General features: G+C 42.2%; 1 protein-coding gene across 5 annotated transcripts in view; it reads left to right on the top strand.

Moving 5' to 3' along the window:
* Positions 1-23,934, top strand: part of LOC122549660 (sideroflexin-5-like) — a 327,471-nt gene that overhangs the window by 207,627 nt on the left and 95,910 nt on the right. For all 5 annotated transcript variants that reach the window (XM_043689683.1, XM_043689593.1, XM_043689511.1 and 2 more), the window contains 2 exons: positions 8,483-8,598; positions 19,219-19,304. In XM_043689683.1, coding sequence (XP_043545618.1) covers positions 8,483-8,598; positions 19,219-19,304 — 202 coding nt within the window. The remainder of the gene's footprint in view (positions 1-8,482; positions 8,599-19,218; positions 19,305-23,934) is intronic.

Below are 23,934 nucleotides of genomic sequence, written 5' to 3'. Positions count from 1 at the left end.
CTGCTCCTCAGATGCTGCCTGACTAGCAGTGTTTTTCCAGCTCCACACTTTTTGACTCTGATCTCCAACATCTGCAGTCCTCACTTTTTCCCATAATAAGAGCCTATTTTATTAGAGGTAGCGTATTAGCATGGATAGACCATTGGCTAATTAATAGAAGACAGACATTTGGGATAAATGGGGCATTTTCAGGATGGCCACCTGTAACCGAGGGAGTACCACAATATATTAATGACTTGGATAATGGAAGTCAATGTACCATTGCCAAGTTTGTGAATGACACAAATAAGTGGGAAGGCAAGTGGTGAGGATGACAGAAATATTTGGTTAAGTTAGTGAGTTAAAATTCTCAGAATATAAATGTGAATCTGTGGGATTCCCTACCCGAGTGCAGTGGACACCAGGACACTGAATAAGTCAAGATAAAGATGTTTACTCTCCTCTGAGCATCATCAGTATCTTTCTGCATTGATTTCCTCTGGGTGCTCTGGTTTCCTTTCACTGTCCAAAGATGTGCAGGTGAGGTGGATTGGCTAAATATTCCGATGGTGACCAGGTATGTGCAGGCAAGGAGGGTTAGCCATGGGAAATGCAGAGTTACAGGGATGGTGGATCTGGGTGGGATGCTCCTCGGAAGTTCGGTGTGAACTCAATGGGCTGAATAGCCTGCTTCCACACTGTAGGGATTCTATGATTCAAATAATCTGTCTTAAGCAGGTGATCAAAAGATTTTTAATAGTAATGAGTTAAAGGGCTATGAGAAACAGACAGGAAAGTGGGTTGAGAGCAAAATTAGATTAGTCATAATTGCATTAAACGGTGGAGCAGGCTCAAGAGGCTGAATTTTGTTCTCCTGCCACTAGTTCTTATGTATTTTGGCAGGCAAAATAAAGGAGTTCAGTATTATTTAAATACAGAAAGACTGCAGAAAGCCACAACACAGAGAATTTGGGAGTTCTCATACATAAATGACAAAAAGCTAGCACCAAGTAGATAATATAAAAGACAAATGAAATATTGGCCTTTATTTCAAAGCAATAGTTGATTAAAATGGGGCAATCTTGCTAACACTATACAATGTACTATTTAGACCACAACTGGAATACTGTGAACAATTTTGGGCTTTTTATCTAAGGGAATATATATTGGTATTGGAGACAGTCCAAAGAAGGTGTGATGAATTTCAAGCTGAAATTACAAGTTGAAATGTGATATGGTGAAGATGGTTTATTACTTATCCATCTCTCTACTTAATCTTGTCTGCTGTCTGTCTACTTAATTGTTTTCTTGATGAATTGGACAATCTCTCTTTTTGGGTCTAAATATAACTAGTGTAAGTTCAGTAGGTTTATGTGCCTTTTAAACAGTATCCATGTTGATTACTTTGTAATGTAAAGCAGTGCCACATTATTTATGCCCAAACCATTGGGAAGGTGAATGTGCCCATAATTTTATTGCAGATTTCTGTGTGGAAACAGTGGACAGAAGCTTGACATTGTTTGTTTAATCTGCACCTATCAAACATTACAATAAGGAGCAGTAATCAACATCAAATCTTTCTTTCTTTTTCTGTTCTAATCTTCCAAAATCATAGACTTACCAAGTGTCTCAGAAGATAGGAAAATTTCTTCAAGGTTGTTGAGACCACTTTGATTCTGCCATGGTATATTACATTAATAACATAGAAAGAGGCCATTCAGCCCAACAGGTCTATGCCTATGTTTAAGCTCCATAGGAGCCTCCTCATGCCCTATTTCATCTCATCATCTCAACATATTACTCTATTCTTCTTTTCCTTTCTCCTAAAATACTGCTCTGCTTTCTGCCTCAGCCACTCCATGTGGTCGTGAGTTCCACATTCTCACCACTCTGTGTGTTCTTCCTGTGCTCTGGTAAATACCAGGAGCTCAAGCTGCTGTCCCTTGGAGCTTCAGTTGGTGTTGGTTTTGCTCCGCAGGCAATATCCCGGTCTTCGTTAATATTTATCTCTGTAAGCCGATAACTCCTCAGCGCTGTACACAGCCTACTGATTTGAAAACTGTGTGAGTTCCAGAACGCTTTGTCATTGCAGGCATGGCAGAGAGCTGGCCTGGCTTCCATTCACAGACAAGTACCAGCAGCTGTTGTCAGAGCTCTCTGAGGCGTCCTGTGTTGTGAAAGCCTTGGGGAGGCCTGATTGTGAGCTCATGCGCTAATTAATTTGATTGCTTATGTGATGATTAACCCTCTCCTGATTTAGGTACTTTTAATAGCTTGGGAGATCTTTACTCCATAGGCTGCACACACACACACACAAACACTCTCTCTCTCTTTCTCTTACATAGCTACAAAAGGGTACATTCCTCACTATCTCTCTGTATGTACATTAAATAAAATATCACCCTATTACACCACATGGCACCTTTATTCAAAAAGAGAAGGAGACAAAAAGCATGTAACTACAGGCCAGTTAGCTTAACATCTGCCATTGGGCAATGTTCACATTGAAAAGGATATAATAAAGATTAATGGCAGAGCATTTAGTCCTTGACTTATCATTGGGCTCCAGAATGTCAGATCCATTGATTGGGCTTGCAGCATTGGGTGACTGCCCTCAACAGGATAGAAAATGTAGATGGAGACGGCCCATTCAGACTGTTAGTTACTTACTTTCATACTGTTGTTATAGCTACAAAACGAAAGTGAGAATCTGCCAGAAACACAGCTAAAGTCTGATTTAAAAACTGAAAGAACTGTGGATGCTGTAAATCAGAAACAAAAACAGAAATTGCTGGAAAAGCTCAGCAGGTCTGACAGCATCTATGAAGAGAAATCAGAGTTAACGTTTTGGATCCGGTGACCCTCCCTCAGAACTGGTTAACAACTGGTTTAGTTGGGTCCTCAATTTCCATCCACAATTCCTAGATGGCCAATTTGTAGAAGATTTTCCACCTGCTCCTTACTGGATAGTCTCAACAGCAAGCTAGAGCATGGGTGGTCCGATGCTAATGTCAGCGTAGGCATGGGATCCAACTGAAATTTGAAACTAGAATTGAGGCCTGATCACCATCATCATTCTTTTGGTGGAGAGACCCTATCAAACACAAGCTCAGGATTTCTTAAAGGACTTGCCAGTCTGTTTATGTGACAAAAGCCACATATGGACATTGACACAACCTGAGTCATTATCAGAATCTTCCATAAACCTACACATTTTACCAAGATTACTGACAGAGGCTGAGTAAGGTAAATAGTTGTTTAATATGCGTTCCTTTAAAGATTATCTATAATAATAGGTAAGACTACAAAAGCTGTTTGATTAATATAGCTTATGTATTTTCTTTTACTTTCCTTTTGCTCTTAGACACAGAACTCTCTGTCTTGTTTTTGGATTTCTCTGTGTCTCTCTCATTTTTTATGTAGTATCAGGCCGCCATGAATATTACAGAAACAGCACTCAATAGTTTCAGTTTCCACAAGTGTGGATGGCCTCTTCTGGAAGCCATATTCTGGAAGTCACACCTCAGACATGCTATGGAGGCAGGAATGAAGACAGATTGTATCTCACATATGCTAATTTTGATGTGCACGAATTAACCCTGGTAGGAGTAGGTCTTAGTGTTTTGGATACATAGGGCATCCATTTGGAGAGGTAAAGTACCCTTTGGGGCTGTTGAAATAAGCATGAACTCTTGGAACTCCAATGGTGAAATCATGAAGAAGGTCTGTGATACAATGCAAGAAACTGGCATAGATAGCGAGGAAGTTGTGAGGGCCTGCAGGCTTAAAAGTAGCTAAATATCTAGGGACAGATAAATGCATTGAGTGGGGCATAGGAGGAAATAGCAAGAGCACTTGCAAAGATTTAATTCCTCTCTGGCCATTGGGGAGGTGTTAGAGGACTGAGAACAGGCAATGGGGTATCCTACAAGGGAACAAGAGATAAACCAGGAAACTAGAGGCTAGTCAATCTAACTTCAGGCTGGGGAAACTATAATAAGCAAATCTGAGGGACAAAATTAATCTACATTTAGAGAAGCAGGGATTCATTCAAGAACAGTTAGCACAGTTTTGTTCCGGGACAGCCATGTCTGATCAATTTGATTGAATTTTTCAGAGGTGACCAGGTGTGCAGGTGAGGGCAATGTTTTCAATGTAGTCTACTTGCACTTCAGCAAGTGTTTTGATAAGGTCCCAGATAGAAGACTGGTAGTGAAGGTAAGAACCCATGGGATTCGAGGAAATTTGGGAAATTGGATCCATAATTGACTAAGTTGCAGAAAACAGAGGGTGATGTTTGAGGTGTCTTTTCTAACTGGAAGTCTGTGACCAATGGGATTCCACAGTAGTCCGTGTTAGTGCCCTTCATGTTTGTGGCTGGGACGGTATGGTGGCACAGTGATTAGCACTGCTGCCTCACAGTGCCAAAGACCCGGATTCAATTCCCGCCTCAGGCAGCTGTTGTGTGGAGTTTGCACAGTCTCCCCCTGTCTGCGTGGGTTTCCTCCAGGTGCTCCGGATTCTTCCCACAGACCAAAAAATGTGCAGGTTAGGTGAATTGGCCTTGCCCGTAGTGTTAGGTGAAGGGGTAAATGTAGGGGAATGGATCTGGTGGGTTGCTCTTCGGAGGGTCGGTGTGGACTTGTTGGGCCAAAGGGCCTGTTTCCACACTGTAAGTAATCTAATCTAATCTGAGCATTTTGGACTTGGATGTAGAAGGGTTGAACAGTTTGTGGATGATACAAAAATTGGTGGGGTGTAAATAGTGAGAAGAATAGCTTTAGAGGATTCCAATTAGGCTGATTGTTGTCAAATGGAAATCAATTCAGATAAATGTGAGGTAATGGACTTGGGCAGGACAAACAAGACGGGGGAATAAATGATTAATGGTAGGACCCTGGGAGCACTGAGAATTAGAGGGACCTTGGTACACTGGCCTTTTAAGGTACCAGGACAGGTAGATAAAAGCATTAAGGAAGTAGAGATAGTCAGCATGGTTTTGTGCGAGGAAAATCATGTCTCATAAACTTGATTGAGTGTTTTGAGGAAGTTGTCAAAAAGATTGAGGACCGAGCAGTAGATGTTATTTATTTGGACTTTAGTAAAGCCTTCAACAAGGTTCCACATGGTAGACTAATTAATAAAGTTAGATGATATGGGATTCAGGGTGAGTTTGCCAATTGGATACATAACTAGCTTAGCAGCAGGAGGCTGCTTTTCGGACTGGAGGCCTGTCACCAGCAGTGTTCCACAGGGATCAGTTCTGGATCCTGTTCTGTTTGTCGTTTCTATTAATGATTCGAATGAGAATATAGAATGCATGGTTCGTAAGTTTGCGGATGACACCAAAATTGGTGGCATAGTAAACAGTGAAGAAGGTTTTCTAAGATTACAAAGAGATCTTGATCAAATGGGTTAATTGCCTGAAAAATGGCACTTGGAGTTCAGTCTGGATAAATGTGAGGTATTGCATTTCAGTTAAACAAACAAGGGTAGGGCTTATACAGTTAATGATAGGGCCTTAGCTAGTGTGTACAACAGAGGGTCCTAGGAGTTCAGGTCTGTAATTCTTTGAAGTTTGCATCACATATAGACAGGGTGGACTGGAACTTCATTGCCCAGACCTTTGAGTATAAGAGTTGGGGGTCATGTTGAGGTTGTACAGGATATTGGTGAGGCCTGTTCTGGAAAACTGTGCCCAGTTCTCGTTGTCCCATTTTAGGGAGGTTATATTAAGCTGAAGATGGTTCGGAAGAGATTTACCAGGATGTTGCTGGGTTATGTAAGTTTTCAGTTATAAAGAAAGGCTGGATAAGATGGGACTTCTTTCACTTGAGCAAAGGAGGTTGAGAGGCGACCTTATAGAAATTTATAAAATAATGAAGAGTTTATAGATAGAGTTTAATGGTAGTTGCCTTTTCCCTGGGATGGGAGATTTCAAGACTAAGCACCACCTTCTTTAGGTGAGAGGAGAGAGACTTAAAGACATGAGGGGCAAATCTTTTACACAGAGCATGGTTCATGTGTGAAATGAACTTCCTGAGAAGTGGTGGATATGGCCAGAATTACAAAGTTTAAAAGACACTCAGATAATTACATGAATAAGAAAGGTTTGGATGGATATGGCCAGGCAGATGGGATATTTAGATTGGCATGACTGGTTGGACCGAAAGGTCAGTTTCCGTGCTGTCTGACTCTGACTCGATACATGCATTAAGTTTTCGGTCAATTAAAACTTGTGCTCTTTAAATAGTTGAAACTGCTGTCTGGAGTGTTATAAAAAAGAACATTGTTTGCTAGTTCACTCATTCTGTTGACTTAACCCCAAGGGCTATAGCTGTCTGACTGACTTTATAACTTCCAGTCACACAATGGGTTACCTCCATTTCACAGTTTAATACAGACAAGTAATTAGAGCAGGCTACTCAGTCCTTTGAGCATGCTCTGCAATTTAATGAGATCATGGCTGATATGATTTTAACCTCAACTGTGCATTCCTTTCAACTTTCACCTTAAAAATATTTAAAGATTCTACGTGCACTGCCATTTGAGGAAGGAAATTCCAAAGAATCACAACCCTCTGAGGAAAAAGTCCTCACTTCTGTCTTAAATGGGCAACCCCTTAATTTTAAACTGCGGTTCATTATTCCAAACTCTCCCACAAGATGAAACATCTTTTCAACATCCACCTAAACAATTCCTTTCAAGATTGTATATGTTTCAATTACGTCACCTCTGAAACTTCTAAAAGCCTGCCTAGTCTTTCCCCATAAGGTGTTCTGTTTATTCCAGGTATTAGTCCACTAAGCCTTCTGTAAACTGCTTCCATCGTATTAAGTACTATAAAGAGTATTCCACATGCAGTCTCATCAATGTCCAGTGTAACTGAAGCATAAAGACCCTACTCTTGCATTCAATTTCTCTCACAATAAACCATAACATTCTATTAGATTTCCTGATTACTTGCTGTACCTGCATAGTAAGCTTCTGTAATACATGCACTAGGGCAGCCAGATCCCTCTGCATCTCATAACTCTGCAATATCTCACCATTTATGTAATGTGCTTCTTCGAGTTATAGAGTCCGGAACATGCCCCTTGGCCCAAACTTCTTTATTCTTTCTGCCAAAATGAACAATTCACACTCACCCACACAATGTTCATAGGCCAGATCTTTGCGCACCCACCATATCCCTTTGTAGGCTCCTTATATACTTTCACAACTCTCTTTCCTACCTATCAGTCTCATAGATTTACAGTTCTAAGTGGTTATAAATTCATTGAGGCAGGACTGTGATTTCTGTTCCTTTTACTAAGGTTTAAGGAGAAATTTAATGTAGAGATTTTCATTCATGGGAATGATTTTATTAAAGAGAGAAATCTTCAGTAGAGACTGAAGAACTATATTTTGTCTCATCTCATGAGGTATGCCCATGGTAGATAGTTGGTGTAAGGATAAAGTGTGATTGGTCCATTGGAACAGACTAGGCATTCAGCACATTTAGCCTTCCCTGCCAATCTAGACCTTGTCTGTTCATTTTCTAAATGCCCTTTTCCTGCACTATTTCCAATGACATTGGTCTGCCTACAACTATTAATTTATGCCTGGAACTTTCTCAGTGATTGAGGCTCCTCAGCCCTTCAGGTCAGTAAATTCCAAAGTGGGAGGCATGAGTTGGCACAAAATTGACACAGTCCCAGTGTGGGTCATCAGGTTGGGTAAAGGGAATAGGTTGGCACAGATGGTGTGAGAGGCTGTAGAGGTTGTGTTGAAAAGGTGAAGGAACATGAAGAGTGATGCACCCAAGAGACTCTTCACTTGACTGGAGGTCACAAGTCAATCCAAAATGAAAACCACAACCTCTGCGGCACCTTCTCCATGTCGGCTTGTAGAACCAGGAAAAATTCAGTGTCCTCTGTGTGCTATAGGGAATAGCACTTCCTATGTATTTTGAAAGGACACAATCGACCTTATATATAAACTTAGAAGAATAAGACTACAGATAGTTCTTCCAAAACACAATGGTCGTGTTCTTATACAATTCCGCATTATAGAAAAATCGCGCTTTAGAAACAGCGCTTAAAGTGTTGGTGATGTAATCGCATTACAGCCAACACAGATTTTAAACGTTTGTGCTTTAGAAACAGTGTCCCCAATTCATCAATGGCATTACAGTGAATTTGCATTAATGAAACACACGTTATAGCAGAATGACCTGTATATATTATAGAGAACTAAAACCCCTCTATGAAATAGGGGATCCTAAAACAATTTGGAGCAGGAAAGACCATTCATCCCCCTCAGTTTCCTCTACACTCGATCAAATCCTGGTAGATCTAATTCTGAGATAAAGAACTAGTACTGGGACAGCCATTCTGGAGGAAATGGCCTCCTTCTCTTCTACAGAATTCCATGATTCTATGATTCCAGAACAATATATTTTTAAAAGACCTGATTTTTCCAGAATATTGCTGAGTGCTTTGTGTATTTTATTTTCCTGCAGCAGCTGCAAATGTCTGTAATGTGGTGCTGATGAGACACAGTGAGCTAGAGGAAGGGATCTCCGTGTTGGACATGGATGGAAATGTAATTGGAACATCCAGGATTGCTGCCAGACAGGTGTGTGTTTAACTCTGATTTTGTTTTGTTGCTTGTCGCTATTTACTCTCACTATTGCTACAAGCCTATTTTAATGGCTGCCAAATCTGCTGTCTTGCAAATCCCAATTTCCCTCAACCCCATCACCGCCAGCTGTTTCTATCCTAAACACTTTCTGAACCTATGTAAATCCCTACCCTTCCACCTTTAAGACATTGCTTAAAACTTACCAGTCATCACCCAAGCAACCTGCCCTAATATCTCCTTCAGTAAAGATAGAAAATGCAGGGAATACATCAGCACTTTTTATTAATATAGGGAGAAAAAGAGTGATCTGAAATTTCAGATCAGCTTTCTGACGAAGGTCACCATTCTCAAATGCTGGGTTGGATTCTCCCCATGTGAGCAGAAAACAAAAGTTGGGGCTGTATCCGTTTCCAAACATGTCCATGAAGAAGCAGTCACTGTTTGCTTTTTTTTATTGATCAACCTGTTCAGTTATGTTGTGGCATACTTCCATAGCTGGTGGGATTTGAAGATGGACATTCTGGCCCACAGACACTGCCATAGGATCCCTTTCTTTGAAAATGTTAGTCTAACAATGGCTGTTGTTTAGCCTTACCTACTCAGGATGGCATATAGCTGTTTTCCTGGGTGGGCAGGGAGAGCATCAAGGCTTGCCTACAGCAATGCCCTCTTGGTCTTCCCCTCCCCTGACCAGGAACAATCTTGAGGCATTTAAACTAGCCTAATCAATGCAAGAAGGCCTCTTTTAATTGAATGTAAGGTTTTTAATGAGGCTAATTGGCTACATGACACATGGTCAAGAGTTTCCCTGCCAGTCCTGATTCAGTTACCAGTAAACAACAATGGGGCAAACTCTTCGCTGGTTGGAGTCATGTCTGGCACATAGGCAGATGTTTGTCGTTGTAAGAGAACAGTAATCGCAGTTCTAGCACATCACTGCAGGAGTTCCTCAGGATTCTGTCCTTGGCCCAAACATCTTGAGTTGTTCCATCAATTACCTTCCCTCCATCGTAAAGTCAGAGGTAGGGATGTTTGTCAACGATTGCAGAATATTCAGCTCCATTCGTGACTCCTCAGAAACTGAAGTCGTCCGTGTCCAAGTGCAACAAGATGTTGTGGGCGGCACAGTGGCACAGTGGTTAGCACTGCTGCCTCACAGCGCCAGAGACCCGGGTTCAATTCCCGCCTCAGGCGACTGTGTGGAGTTTGCACGTTCTCCCTGTGTCTGCGTGGGTTTCCTCCGGGTGCTCCGGTTTCCTCACACAGTCCAAAGATGTGCAGGTCAGGTGAATTGGCCATGCTAAATTGCCCGTAGTGTTAGGTAAGTGGTAAATGTAGGGGTATGTGTGGGTTGCGCTTCGGCGGGGCGGTGTGGACTTGTTGGGCCGAAGGGCCTGTTTCCACACTGTAAATAATCTAATCTAATCTAATCTAATCTAAGATCTGGACAATATCCAGCCTTGGGTCGACAAGTGGCAAGTAACATTCACGCCACACAAATGCCAGGCAATTACCATCTTAAATAAGAGACAATCTAACCACCGCCCCTTGATAATCAGTAGTGTTACTATCACTGAATCACCCACTATCAATATCCTCAGGTTACCATTGAACAGAAACTTAACTGGACTTGCCACATAAACACTGTATCTACAAAAGCAGGTTAGAGGCTAGGAATGCTGAGTAACACGCCTCTTGACTGTCCAAAGCCTGTCCAATATCTACAAAGCACAAGTCAAGAGTTTGTTGGAATACTCTCCATTTGCCTGGATGGGTGAAGCTCCAACACTCAAGAAGTTTGACACCATCCAGGACAAAGTAGTCCACTTGATAGGTACCATATCCACAAGCATCCACTCCTTCCATCACTGATGCTCAGTAGAAGCAGTGTGTACTATCTACAAGATGCATTGCAGTAATTCATCAAAGATTCTCAGACAGCACCTTCCAAACCCACAACCACTTGCATCTAGAAGGATGAGGGCAGCAAATGCTTGGGAATACCACCACCTACAAGTGCCTGTCAAGTCAGTAGCGTCATTGCTGTACCCAGAACGGGGATTCCTTGAGGCCAACTTTATAAAGACATTTATAAATGGCGAGGGGACGGCATGGTGGTTCAGTGATTAGCACTGCTGCCTCGCAGCACCAGGGACCCAGGTTCAATTCCAGCCTCGGTGACTGTGTGGTGTTTGCACGTTCTCTCAGTGTCTATGTGGGTTTCCTCCGGGTGCTCCAGTTTCCTCCCGCAATCCAAAGATGTGCAGCCTTGATAAATTGGTCATGCTAAATTGCCCATAGTGTTCAGGGATGTGTAGGATAGGTGCAGTAGTCAGGGGTAAATGTAGAGTAATAGGGTAAGGGAATAGGTTTGGGTGGATACTCTTCGGAGGGTCGGTGTGGACTTGTTGGGCCAAAGGGCCTGTTTCCACACTGTAGGGTTCTAAAAATTCTATATGAAAGTTCGGTCTCAGTAGGACCATTTGTACAAGCACAGTCAGTGTGACATTGTTATATTGCAGAAGCCCTGGAGCCCTTGTTTCGGCAATGGTCAATGAAGATGCACTCTATTTAAGTACTCTCTTTTTATTCTTAAAATGGCACTGGATTGTGGCAACACTTTTTGCTGTATCTCCTGAGACGTATGTGCTGATAAAATCATTTATTCATTCCTAAGAACATTGTGGGTCAATCTACAGCATATAGACTGCAGCGGTTCAAGAAGGCTGCTCACCCCCACCTTCTCAAGGGAAACTAGGGACGGTTCATAAATGCTAGTCCAACCAACAACACCCACGTCCCATAAGTGCATAGAAACAGTCTTTATTTCGATTCCTTTCTTTTCTTTGTCTCTACTTTGCTAAACTTTCTGACTAAACTGCAAACACCTTTGTGTTCATATTATTGGAATCTCAGTGGGAGCTGGATTAACAATCGCTGATATTTACTCCATTCGAGTGGATGAGTGGGAAGTGGATGCTACTCACACAGTTTCTCAAGACCCAGTCTGCACTGCATTTCAGAATTCACCCGGAGGTCTGATCATCTCCCTCCTACACTGACATGGCTTCAATTTGGAGAGGTTTTTTGCCTTCTTTGGCGTTTCCAGGTGTGTTGTCCAGTGACACGACTTCAGCAGTCCCTAAAAAAACGTGATCAGCTGCAGACCACCATTTCCTGTAGCACAGAAAGTCGATTAATAACATGAATAAAATATCTACACAGAGTTACAGTTTGAGAAAAATACATTAGTGTCATTTGTTTCAAATAGCACAAGTTTAGAGGCCAAGTATTATGAAATTCTAGAAACATCTGATCAAGGTGAGCAAATTGGGACACAGTAGTGAAGCCTTGATATCTTGCAGTAGTGCATTCTGTTGCAAGATCATTAATTTGAGCCTAACATTCCAGTTTTTAGATACTGCATGACCTTCTAAGTGTTTCCAGCATTTTATGATTCATTTCAAATTTACAATATCTACATGTGTTTCCCAACCCACAGTTCCAGCTGAGGAGGAGAGAAGACAGCAGAGTGGAAACAAGACAGCAAAGCAGGAGTTGAAGCAAGGACTGTAGCAGAACAGAAAGGGAGACCAGAATCAGCCAGCCGTCCAATCCATAGCTAGCTAACCAATCCAGACAAGAGAGCCCACAGGCTAGCAAGCCATCTAGCCAGATAATCCACAGATGACTGACCAGCTACAACTATCGAGCCAGCCCACACCACCAAAGAGCTAATGTTCAGGACTATTAATGACCAGCCACGCTACTCGAAATTTCCAGTTTATGGTGAGCTGAGTAATGAGGTCATTGATGAAATGAGAGACAGCAGCAGAGCTGAGCAAAGAGTTGGCAAGAAAGATAAGAGAGTTGAATCCATTTACATGTAGTCAATTGATACAAAAATTAATGATTGTGGAGCCTCACTCAGTGGTGCCAAGACTGTCCTTGTAACTAAAGGATGTACAGTAAAAACACCTTTCCAGTATTCTGTTCTGGTGCCCCTATTAGTCCTGATGAAACTTACCCTTCAGGATTTTCAATTCTGCTTGGATATACCCTGGGACTAATATCACATTACTGACATCCTTGGATAGTATGGTGGCTCAGTGATTAACTCTGCTGCCAGATGGTACCAGGAACTTGGGTTTGATTCTCTCATTGGGTGACTGTGTGGAGTTTGCATGTTTTCCCCGTATCTGTGTGTGTTTCTGCTGGGTGCTCCAATTTCCTCCCACTGTCCAAAGATGTGCAGAGGTGGTGGATTGTTCATGGTAAATTGTTTTATGGACCAGACCAAATCCCCTCAAAATATATTAAGAACATAATCTAGAGCTGAATGCTTTCTGATTTTAAAGGCAAGTGCCAGGAGTTGCATTCTGGATGCAATTTGATTGGTCAAATGGCCAGTCTTAAAGCAAAACACACTTTATTCATACGCTGTAGTTAAAAGACAACAAAAGAAAGAAGACATTGGAATAACTTAACTTTCTTGAAAAACTTAACAGAATAATAAATGATTTAACTACTAAATATTAATTGTTCCAGTATAGCAACATCCCATAAACACACCTTTGGCAAAGGCAAAATCAGTAAAATGCATTGTCTCACGTGCAATTCTCCAGTCCAGAAGGAAAAACATCAACAGAAAACTCTGTGTGTGTGAGAGAGAGAGTAGCAGGGAGAGATGTACTGCAGCCTCCAAACCCAGCAACAATTGCTACTGAAAAACTTAAAACTAGAAATCCTGGTTCTGTGGGAGCTTGACCCCACCTATTCAGGCTGCTTCTATTCAGGCTGGCTTTGTGCGTGGGAAATCATGCCTCACAAATTTGTACGAGTTCTTTGACGAAGTGACCAAGAGGGTTGATGAAGGCAGGGCAATAGACATAGTCTATATGGATTTCTGTAAGGCCTTTGATAAGGTTCCACATGGTAAGCTGCTCTGGAAGGTGAGTTTGCATGAAATCCAGGTAGAGCTGGGTAACAATTGGCTTGAAGGTAGGAAGCAGAGGAAAATTGGAGAAAGATGTTATCTCTGGTTTGTTACCTGTGCCATGTGCTAGCAAAGTGAGGAATAAGAAGAAAGAGCAGTTGTACTCGTGGCTATAGGGATGGTGTAGGAGGGAGGGTTTCAGATACCTTGATAATTGGGGCTCATTCTGGGGTAGGTGGGACTTCTACAAACAGGATGGTCGACACCGGAACCAGAGGGATGCCAATATTCTTTGGGGGGGATATTTGCTAATGCTGTTCGGGAGGGTTTAAACTAATTAAATAGGGGGATGGGAACCTGATTTGTAGCTCCAATATACAGGAGGTTGAGAGTAGTGAAGTTATGAATACGGTTTCAAGGTCACAGGAGTATACCGGCAGGCAGGAAGGTGGGTTGAAGTGTGTCTACTTCAACGCCAGGAGCATCCGGAACAAGGTGGGTGAACTTGCAGCATGGGTCGGGATCATGGTCTTCAATGTTGTGGCCATTTTGGAGACATTGATAGAGAAAGGACAGGAATGGTTGTTGCAGGTTCCAGGGTTTAGGTGTTTCAGTAGGATCAGGGAAGATGGTAAAAGAGGGGGAGGTGTGGCATTGTTAGTTAAGGACAGTATTACGGTTGCAGAAAGGACATTTGAGGACTTTTCTACTGGGGTAGTGTGGGCTGAGGTTAGAAACAGGAAAGGAGATGTCACCCTGTTGGGAGTTTTCTATAGGCCTCCGAATAGTTCCAGAGATGTAGAGGAAAGGCTTGTGAAGATGATTCTGGATGGAAGAGAAAATAACAGGGTAGTTGTTATGGGAACTTTAACTTTCCAAATATTGACTGGAAAAGCTATAGTTTGAGTACTTCAGAAGGGTCAATTATTGTCCAATGTGTGCAGAAGGGTTTCCTGACACAGTATGTAGTTAGGCCAACAAGAGGAGAGGTCACATTAGATTTGGTACTGGGCAATAGGCCCGGCCAGGTATTAGACTTTGAGGTGAGCACTTTGGTGATAGTGACCACAATTTGGTTACATTTACTTTAGCGATGAAAAGGGATAGGCATATACCACAGGGCATGAGTTATAGCTGGGGGAAAGACAGTTATGATGCGATAAGGCAAGATTTAGGATACATAGGATGGGGCAGGAAACTGCAGGGGATGGACACAATTGAAATGTGGAGCTTTTTCAAGGAACAGTACAAGACATCCTTGATAAGTGTGTACTTGTCAGGCAGGGAGGAAGTGGTCAATTGAGGGAACCGTGGTTTACCAAAGAAGTTGAATCTCTTGTCGAGAGGAACAAGGGGGCTTATGTAAAGATGAGACGTGAAGGTTCAGTTCGGGCGCTTGAGAGTTACATGTTAGCCAGGAATGATCACATGAGAGATTGAAGAAGAGCCAGGAGGCAACATGACAAATCTTTGGCAGGTAGGATCAAGGAAAACCCTAAAGCTTTCTACGGGTATGTTAGAGAATGGCTAGTGTAAGATTATGGCCAGTCAAGGACAGTAGTGGGAAGTTGTGCGTGGAGTCCGAAGAGATGTCATTTACATAAATTATTTGGATGCAAGCATAAGAGGTACAGTTAGTAAGTTTGCAAATGACACTAAAATTGGTGGTGTAGTGGACAGTGAAGAGGGTTGAAAATGTGTTGCTGGAAAAGCGCAGCAGGTCAGGCATCCAAGGAGCAGGAGAATCGACGTTTCGGGCATAAGTCCTTGGATACTGCCTGACCTGCTGCGCTTTTCCAGCAACACATTTTCAGCTCTGATCTCCAACATCTGCAGTCCTCACTTTCTCAGCAAAGAGGGTTACCTCAGATTACAGCAGGATCTTGACCAGATAGGCCAATGGGCTGAGAAGTAGCAGATGGAGTTTAATTCAGATAAATGCGAGGTGCTGCATTTAGCAGGACTTATACACTTGGTCCTAGGGAGTGATGCTGAACAAAGAGACCTTGGAGTGCAGGTTCATAGCTCCTTGAAAGTGGAGTCGCAGGTAGATGGGATAGTGAAAAAGGCGTTTGGTATGTTTTCTTTTATTGGTCAGAGTACTGAGTACAGGAGTTGGGAGGTCCTATTGCGGCTGTACAGGACATTGGCTAGGCCACTTTTAGAATATTGCACGCAGTTCTGGTCTCCTCCCTATCGGAAAGACGTTGTGAAACTTGAAAGGGTTCAGAAAAGATTTACAAGGATGTTGCCAGGGTTGGAGGATATGAGCTATAGGGAGAGGCTGAACAAACTGGTGCTGTTTTCCCTGGAGCGTCGGAGGCTGAGGGGTGACCTTATAGAGGTTTACAAAATTATGAGGGACATGGATAGGATAAATAGACAAAGTCTTTTCCCTGGGGTCGGGGAGTCCAGAACTAGAGGGCATAGATTTATGGTGAGAGGGGAAAGACATAAAAGAGACCCAAGGGGCAATTCTTCCACGCAGAGGGTGGTACGTGTATGAAATGAGCTGCCAGAGGATGTGGTGGAGGCTGGTACAATTGCAACATTTAAGAGGCATTTGGATGGGTATATGAATAGGAAGGGTTTGGAGGGATATGGGCTGGGTGCTGGCAGGTGGGACTAGATTGGGTTGTGATACCTGTCGGTATGGGCGGGTTGGACCAAAGGATCTGTTTTCCTGCTGTCCCTCTCTCTATGCCTCTGTGAGATAGGAGAGGTGCGAAATGAATATATTTCATCAATAGTCACACTGAAAAAGACAACATTATCGAAGTGGATACTGAGGTACAGGCTATTAGACTAGATGGGATTGAGGTTCATAAGGAGGAGGTGTTAGCAATTCTGGAATGTGTGAAAATAGGTAAGTCCCTTGGGCTGGATGGGATTTATCCTAGGATTCTCTGAGAAACTAGGGAGGGGATTGCAGAGTCTTTGGCTTTGATCTTTATGTCATCATTGTCTACAGAAATAGTGCCAGAAGACTGGAGGAGAACAAATTTGTCCCCTTGTTCAAGAAGGGGAGTGGAGACAACCCTGGTAATTATAGACCAATGAGCCTTACTTCTGTTGTCGGCAAAGTTTTGGAAAGAATTATGAGATAGGATTTATAATCATCTAAACAGGAATAATTTGATTAGGGATAGTCAACATGGTTTTGTGAAGAGCAAGTCGGGCTCACAAACCTTATTGAATTCTTTTGAGAAGGTGATCAAACAGGTGGATGAGGGTAAAGCTTTGATGTGGTGTATATGGATTTCAGTAAAGCGTTTGATAAGGTTCCCCACAGTAGGCTATTCAGAAAATGCAGAGGCATGTAATTAAGGGTGATTTAGCGGTTTGGATCAGACATTGCCAAGCTGTAAGAAGACAGTGGGTGGTGGTTGATGGGAAATGTTCATCTTGGAGTTCAGTTAGTAGTGATTTACCACAAGGATCTGTTTTGGCGCCACTACTGCTTGTCATTTTTATAAATGACCTGGATGAGGGTGTAGAAGGATGGGCTAGTAAATTTGCGGATGACACTAAAGTCGGTGGAGTTGTGGACAGTGCCAAAGGGAACCCCAGGAAATAAATAGTGATGTCTTGAAAAGAGAAGATGCTGGAGGTCTTATAAAGCATAAAGGTAGATAAATCCCCAGGACTTGATCAGGGGTGGCATGGTGGCTCAGCATTTAGCCCTGTTGTCTTACAATGCCAGAGACCCAGGTTTGATTCCAGCCTCGGGTGACTGTCTGTGTAGAGTTTGCACATTCTCCCTGTGTTCCTAGTGGGTTTCCTTTGGGTCCTCTGGTTTCCTCTCACAGTCCAACAATGTGCAGGTCAGGTAGATTGGCCAAGCTAAATTGCCTATCGTATCCCAGGATGTGCAATCTAGGTGGATTAGCCATTGGAAATCAGGGTTGCAGGTGTAGCGTGGGGGGAGGGGGGGAGCGGAGTTGTCTGGGTGGGATGTTCTTTGGAGGGTTGGTGTGGGCTGAATGGCCTGTGTCCATACTGTACGAATGCTATGATTCTAAGTATATCCAGGACATTGTGGGAAGCTGGGGAATAAATTGTTGGGCCCCAAGCAGAGCTATTTACGATGTTGATAGCTAAGGGTGCACTGGAATACTGGAGGGTGGCTAATGTTGTGCCATTAATTATGAAAGGCTGCAAGGAAAAGCCAGGGTTGTTGTGAAACTTGAAAGGGTTCAGAAAAGATTAACAAGGATGTTGTCAGGGTTGGAGGGTTTGAGCTTTGGGAGAGGCTGAATAGGCTGGGGTTGTTTTCCCTGATGCATCGGAGGCCGAGGGGTGACCTTATAGAGGTTTATAAAATCATGAGGGGCATAGAGTAAATAATGTATTTCCCCTGGTGTGGGGGAGTCTTGAACTAGAGGGTATAGGTTTAAGAGGGAAAAATTTAAAAGAGACCTAAGGGCAACTTTTTGATGCAAAGACTGTGTTTGTATAGAATGAGCTGCCAGAGGAAGTGGTGGAGGCTGGTAGAATTTTAAAAGACATCTGGATAGATACATGAACAGGAAGGGTTCTGAGGGATATGGACCAAGTGCTGGCAAATGGGACTAGACTAATTTAGGATTTCTGGTTGGCATGAACAAGTTGAACTGAAAGGTATGTTTCCATGCTGTACAGCTCTGACTCTACAGACCAGTGAGCCTGATGACAGGTGTTGGTAAGTTGTTGGAAGGGATTCTGAGAGGCAGAATCTGAAAGACAACTTTTTAACACATATATGGTGTATATATGGAACGAGCTGCCAGAGGAAGTGATAGAGACAAGTACAATTACAACATTTAAAAGACAGTTCGACAGATACGTGGATAAAAAAGGTTTCGAGGTATATGGGCCAAATGCAGGTAAATGGGACTAGTTCAGTTTAGGAAATCTTTTCAGTATGGACGAGTTGGGGTGAAGAGCCTGTTTTTTGCTCTATGACCCCAAGAAGCTTTATTTTCAGCCTCAAATGGTAGAGAGAGATTTACTTGGTATCTAACCACATGCTGTATGTGCGCTAGAATGAATGATGGAGACAATGTAGAGGTAGCTTTACTTCAGCTTAAACAACAAAGTAGAGGGAGCTTCACTCTGTATCTAAACTTGTGCGGTACCTGTCCTGGGAGTGTTTGATGGTGGAAGTATGGTGGAAGCTTTACCCTGTGTCTGATTCTGTGCTATACCTTGCCTGGCAGTGTTTGATGGGACAGTGTAGAGAAAGCGTTACTGTGTATCTAAACACGTGCTGTCCCTGTCCTGGGAGTGATGGAGAAGTAGTATAGGGAGAGTGTACTCTGTATCTAACTGCATTCTGACCCTCTCCTGGGAGTGTTTGATGGGGAGTATGGAGAGAGCATACTCTAGAGCTAACTCTGTACAGGGCCTGGGATTTTAGAGAGAACCCTTCATACAGTGATTTTACTTGGTCTGGGAGTACTTGATAGACACTGGATGGCTGAAATAGGCAGTTCTTCAGTGCTAGTATGCCCATATAATTTGCTACAAATTCAGAGTTGATGGGGAAGGTCCAGTCAGCAGTACGATTTTTAGATCAGGAAATTTTAATCACAAATAACCTGCATTGTCAGCATAGCAATATATATTTCACACCAAGCTTCAAGGGAGTGTGGTTATGGTGGCTATACTTACTGCAATTATGTTTTTATTTTTTCCAGGCACTACTGGAGACTGCCATGACTAGAATAGTCCTCCCTATCCCTATCTTGGTGCTGCCCCCGATTATTATGTCACTACTGGAAAAGTAAGTATTGAGATCAAGTCCGTTGATTTTTCAATTGTTTCTGTTCCTCATTGTTTACTAACCCTTTTGGAATTCCGAATTCCAGCGCTCTGTGCATTGGTCTGAATCATGGCCCAGAAGTTTTCCAGAGCTGCTGCTCCTTCAATGGATTAAGCAATATTAGCTTTCACCAGACTAGAATTTTGTTTCAGCCTTTTGAATGTAGGCAAGGCGTCAGCCAGGTTACAGTAGCACTTTCCTGGAGAGGAATCAAAAGGTCAGCTACATATAATTGGAGAACATTTCTACTTATGCAATGCTAGATGTCATCCAAGTCGTCTTTTCAGAACCAGTAGAGGAATTAGGAGAGTCAGGTTGAGCTGGACATCTTCAGTGAAAATTAATGCTGTGTTTTCAGATGATTTTTCCCAGGCGCAATATGTAGGTAAGAAGTAGAGAGCCAAGAACACATAAGTGGTAGATATCAAAGGTAACCATTGTAAGTGATTCCCTCTATATGATTAGTTATTATGTGGAGGTGCCAGTGTTGGACTGGGGTGGACAAGGTCAGAAGTCACACCATGACACCAGGTTATAGTCCAACAGGCTTATTTGAAATCACAAGCTTTCATAGCACTGCCCCTTTGTCGGGTAAAGTCACCGAAAGCTTGTGATTTCAAATAAACCTGTTGGACTATAACCTAGAGGGTGTCATGTGACTTCTGATAAAAAGAGGTAAGAAGGATACAAATATAGAATTCCTGGAAAGACTGACATATGTTGGGAAGTAACGTGTTCAAGGACTTTGAAGAAGAAAACAGGATTTGATGAAGGGGCAGCAGCATGCAATAATGGAGGGCTTAATGTATTTCTTTCATAATGATGGAACATTTGAAGGAGAGATACAGTACCTGAAAAAAGAACTGTAAAAAATATCAGCTAACATCACCATCATTGTCCTCACTCACTACTCAGACAGACCCAGCAGAGGTGTGGGCGTACTGGTACACAATCAGGAGGGAGTTGTCATTGGTGTCCTCAATATTGACCCCAGAAACCGTGAAGTCTAATGGCATCAGCTCAAACATGGGCAATAAGAATCAGGTGAAAAAATCTTTGCTGGTTAGACTCATACCTGGCACAAATAAAATGGTTGTGGTTATTGGAGGTCAGTCATCTCAACTCCAGGACATTTCTGCAGAATTTCTCAAGGTAGTGTCCTAGGCCCAACCATCTCCAGTTGCTTCATCAATGACCTTCCTGTCATCATCATGTCAAAAGTGGGGATGTTTACTGATGTTTTCACAATGCTCAGTACCATTCAAAATTGTTTACATGCAGAAGCAGTCCTTGTCCAAACGCTGCAAGACATGGACAATCTAACCAACATCCTTGACATTCAAATGCATTACCATAGGTGAATCACCTATTATCAACATCCTGAGGGTTGCCATTGACCAGAAACTGAACTGGACATACTTTATAAATTCTGTGGCAACAGGAGAGGGTCAGAGGCTAGGAATTCAGTGAATACCTTGACTCCTAACTCCCGAAAACTTGTCCACCATCTACAAAGCACAATTTAGGAGTGTCATTTGCCAGAATAATGGCAACTTCAAAAACATTCAAGAAGCCTGCCATTATCAAGGACAAAGGAGTCTGCTCGATTGCATTCCGTCGCTCCTTCCATCACACCAATACATAGTATCAGCAGATATCTACAAATTGAACTGCAGAAATTCACCAAAGATCCTTAGAAAACAACCTTCCAGTTTAGAGCTGAGGGCCCACAGGTTCTTTTGAGGGAACTTAAATCAGTAAGCTCATGAAATGAACTAGTAAAGACAGTTGATTGGACCAACTCACTTTCAATCTTTGTAAGAAAATGTCCGCTAGTTCTCTGCTTCTTAGAATTGTTGGTGGAGGAGACAGAGGCAAAGAGGTTTAAGTAAATAAATGGTTTACACTTGAGAAAAGAAACCAGGATATGATGTTGAAATCCCTTATAGTTTCATTCTTGTTTAATTTCCTCCAGCTCTACAACCCTGCAAGTTCTTCATGCTCCTCCAATTCTGGATTCTTGTGTATCTCTAATATTGTATTGCTTCATCATTGACAGCAATACCTTCAACTACCTAGGACATTAGCGCTGAAGGTCCTGCCTGAAACATCAACTCTCCTGCTCCTCAGATGCTGCCTGACCTGCTGTGCTTTTCCCAGCACCACACTCTATCTACTCCTTTAGGTCTGATTTTCCACCCTAAATCTCTCTACCTATCTTCTTCAGTAAGTTCTTGCTTAAAACTTGCTTCAAGATCAACCATCCTAATAACAGCTCGTGACTGTCATTTCTTTTGTCAAGATTATGATGCTAAGTACCTTAGCACATTTTACTGCATTTACAATACTATATTAATCCAATTTGATGTTAGGTGTAATTGCCAGCTTGTCCACGTCTAGTGGCAGTAGCATGCTTTGGAAGCTAGGGCTGGAGTCATGTATCACCCTAGACTAGACAAGGCTGACAGACAAAGAGTTTCAGGAAATTGGCATGACTAGAAAAAAAAGCCAGGCTTTGATGTTAAAATCCCTCATACCTTCCTGAAGGATGACCAGACCCCTTCCCTAAAAGATATAAGTGAACCAGTTGAGTTTCTGTGATAGCTTTGTAGCCAATTTTACAGAAATAGACATTTTATTTCCACATTCTCTTTGCACTGAATTTGAACTCTGACATGCCTGGATTTAAGTTCACACTGTCTTATTCATCCAGGCTACTGGATGACGAGTTCTGTAACATAACCACTCAGCTACTGTACCCAGTAAATGCTTTCAGTTTTCCCCTTCAAAAGAAAACATTCTGTTGCATGAAAGGAGATTGAAAATTGTACAGGTGGATTGAGGCCAAAGTGATTTTTATTTGGAATGCTGCGCTATGTTACTCAGTAGGTGCTCAGAATATTAGAGCAAGGCTGGCTTTTCGGAAATTGTAATTAATACAGAGCATCTTTCTTAAGAACTTCGGATTGAGTTCATTAGAAGCTATGATAATGATGTTGCACTTCATGTATTTGAGGAAATGGGCTCCACTAGCTGAATGAGCTTTTCTCATTCATTATTTGATGTGTTTTTTTAACTTTCTCTTTATTATAGCAGCTCTCAATGAGTTCACATTTTGTGATAAATTTAGACATCTCCAGCATGTTCTCTGCATCAGACAGCTTTCACTTGCTAATAAACACCTCAACCTGCAGCACGGCTGTTTGTTTAGCACATGGAAGTGAATTAGAGGCGCAAACGTAAACGTACCTCGCCCACGAAAATACCCTGAGCTAAATGTCATGTTGCACTGGCGTACTTCACCCTTCAACACACCACTTGCCAATTTACAACACAGCATCACACGTACAGAGTTGCAGCCCCAGTCAAGGGGATTGAGAAAAGTTCACACAGCCAAAAGTATTTAGTCTGCTGAAAGACTCATATGCTCGAGAATATGAGATTAAAAAGACAAGGAATGGAAGTGTAAGAAAGGAGGATGGCAGAATGTTTCCATGGAGGAGGGAAGTCAAATCATGGATAAAGTTACCCAGGAAAAGCATTGGAGTAGAAATTATAAATATTGTCAAAAGACAAGAAATCAGAGCCAAATTTCTTGAGATAGCAAGTATTGAGGAATATAATGTAGAGTGGGTGAGGTTATCTGCTGTTACAGCTGCGTGGTTTCCTAGAAAATTCAGTGGTCAATTTGTTATTAATCACATTGCTATGTGACTGGAGTCACAAGGAACAAGAGTATGCCACTCGGCCCTTCGAGCCTCTTCCACCATTCAATAAAATCATGACTGATCTGATTTTAGCTGCATTTTTACATTCCTGCATATCCCTGATAATCTTTCATCCACTTGATAGTTAAGAATCTATCTTCCTCTGCCTTAAAGTATTTAAAGATTCTGCATGCACAAGTTTTGAGGAGGGGAATTCCAAAGACCCCACAACCTTCTGAGAGTAAAGATGTTTCCTCATCTCTCTTTTAAATTTGCAGTACTTTATTTTTAAACAATGACCCCTAGTTCTAGCTTCTCCCACAAGAAGAATCATCCTTTTAATACCCATCCAATCAAGTCCCCTCAGGAACACATATGTTCCAATTAAGTCATTTCTGATTTTTCTAAACTCCAGAGGATACAGGCATAGCCCTGCCTAACCTTTCCTCATAAAGCAATCTGCTCATTCCAGGTCTTAGTCGAGTAAATCTTCTCTGAATTGCTTCCAATGCATTAACATCCTTCTGTAAGTACAGTGACTAGTCCTGCACACAGTACTCCAGATACACTCTCACCAATGCTCTGCATAACTGAAGCATAAACTTCTTACTCTTGCATTCAGGTCCCATTGCTATCAACCATAACATTCTGATTTCCTGACGACTTGCTGCACCTGCATACTAATCTGTGATTAATGCACAAGGATATCCAAATCTCTCTGCATCTCAGAATTCTGCACCTCTCACCACTTAGGTAGCATGTTTTTTTAATTATTTCTGCTAAAGTGGCAATTTCACATTTTACTCCATTTGCTAGCTCTTTACCCACTCAATGATAGAGTCATAGAGATGTACAGCATGGAAACAGACCCTTCGGTCCAACCC

Source organism: Chiloscyllium plagiosum, chromosome 1 (genome assembly GCF_004010195.1).
Source record: "Chiloscyllium plagiosum isolate BGI_BamShark_2017 chromosome 1, ASM401019v2, whole genome shotgun sequence".
NCBI classification, from domain to species: domain Eukaryota; kingdom Metazoa; phylum Chordata; class Chondrichthyes; order Orectolobiformes; family Hemiscylliidae; genus Chiloscyllium; species Chiloscyllium plagiosum.
The sequence above is the reverse complement of the archived record's forward strand: the minus strand, read 5'-3'. Positions and strand labels throughout refer to the sequence as shown.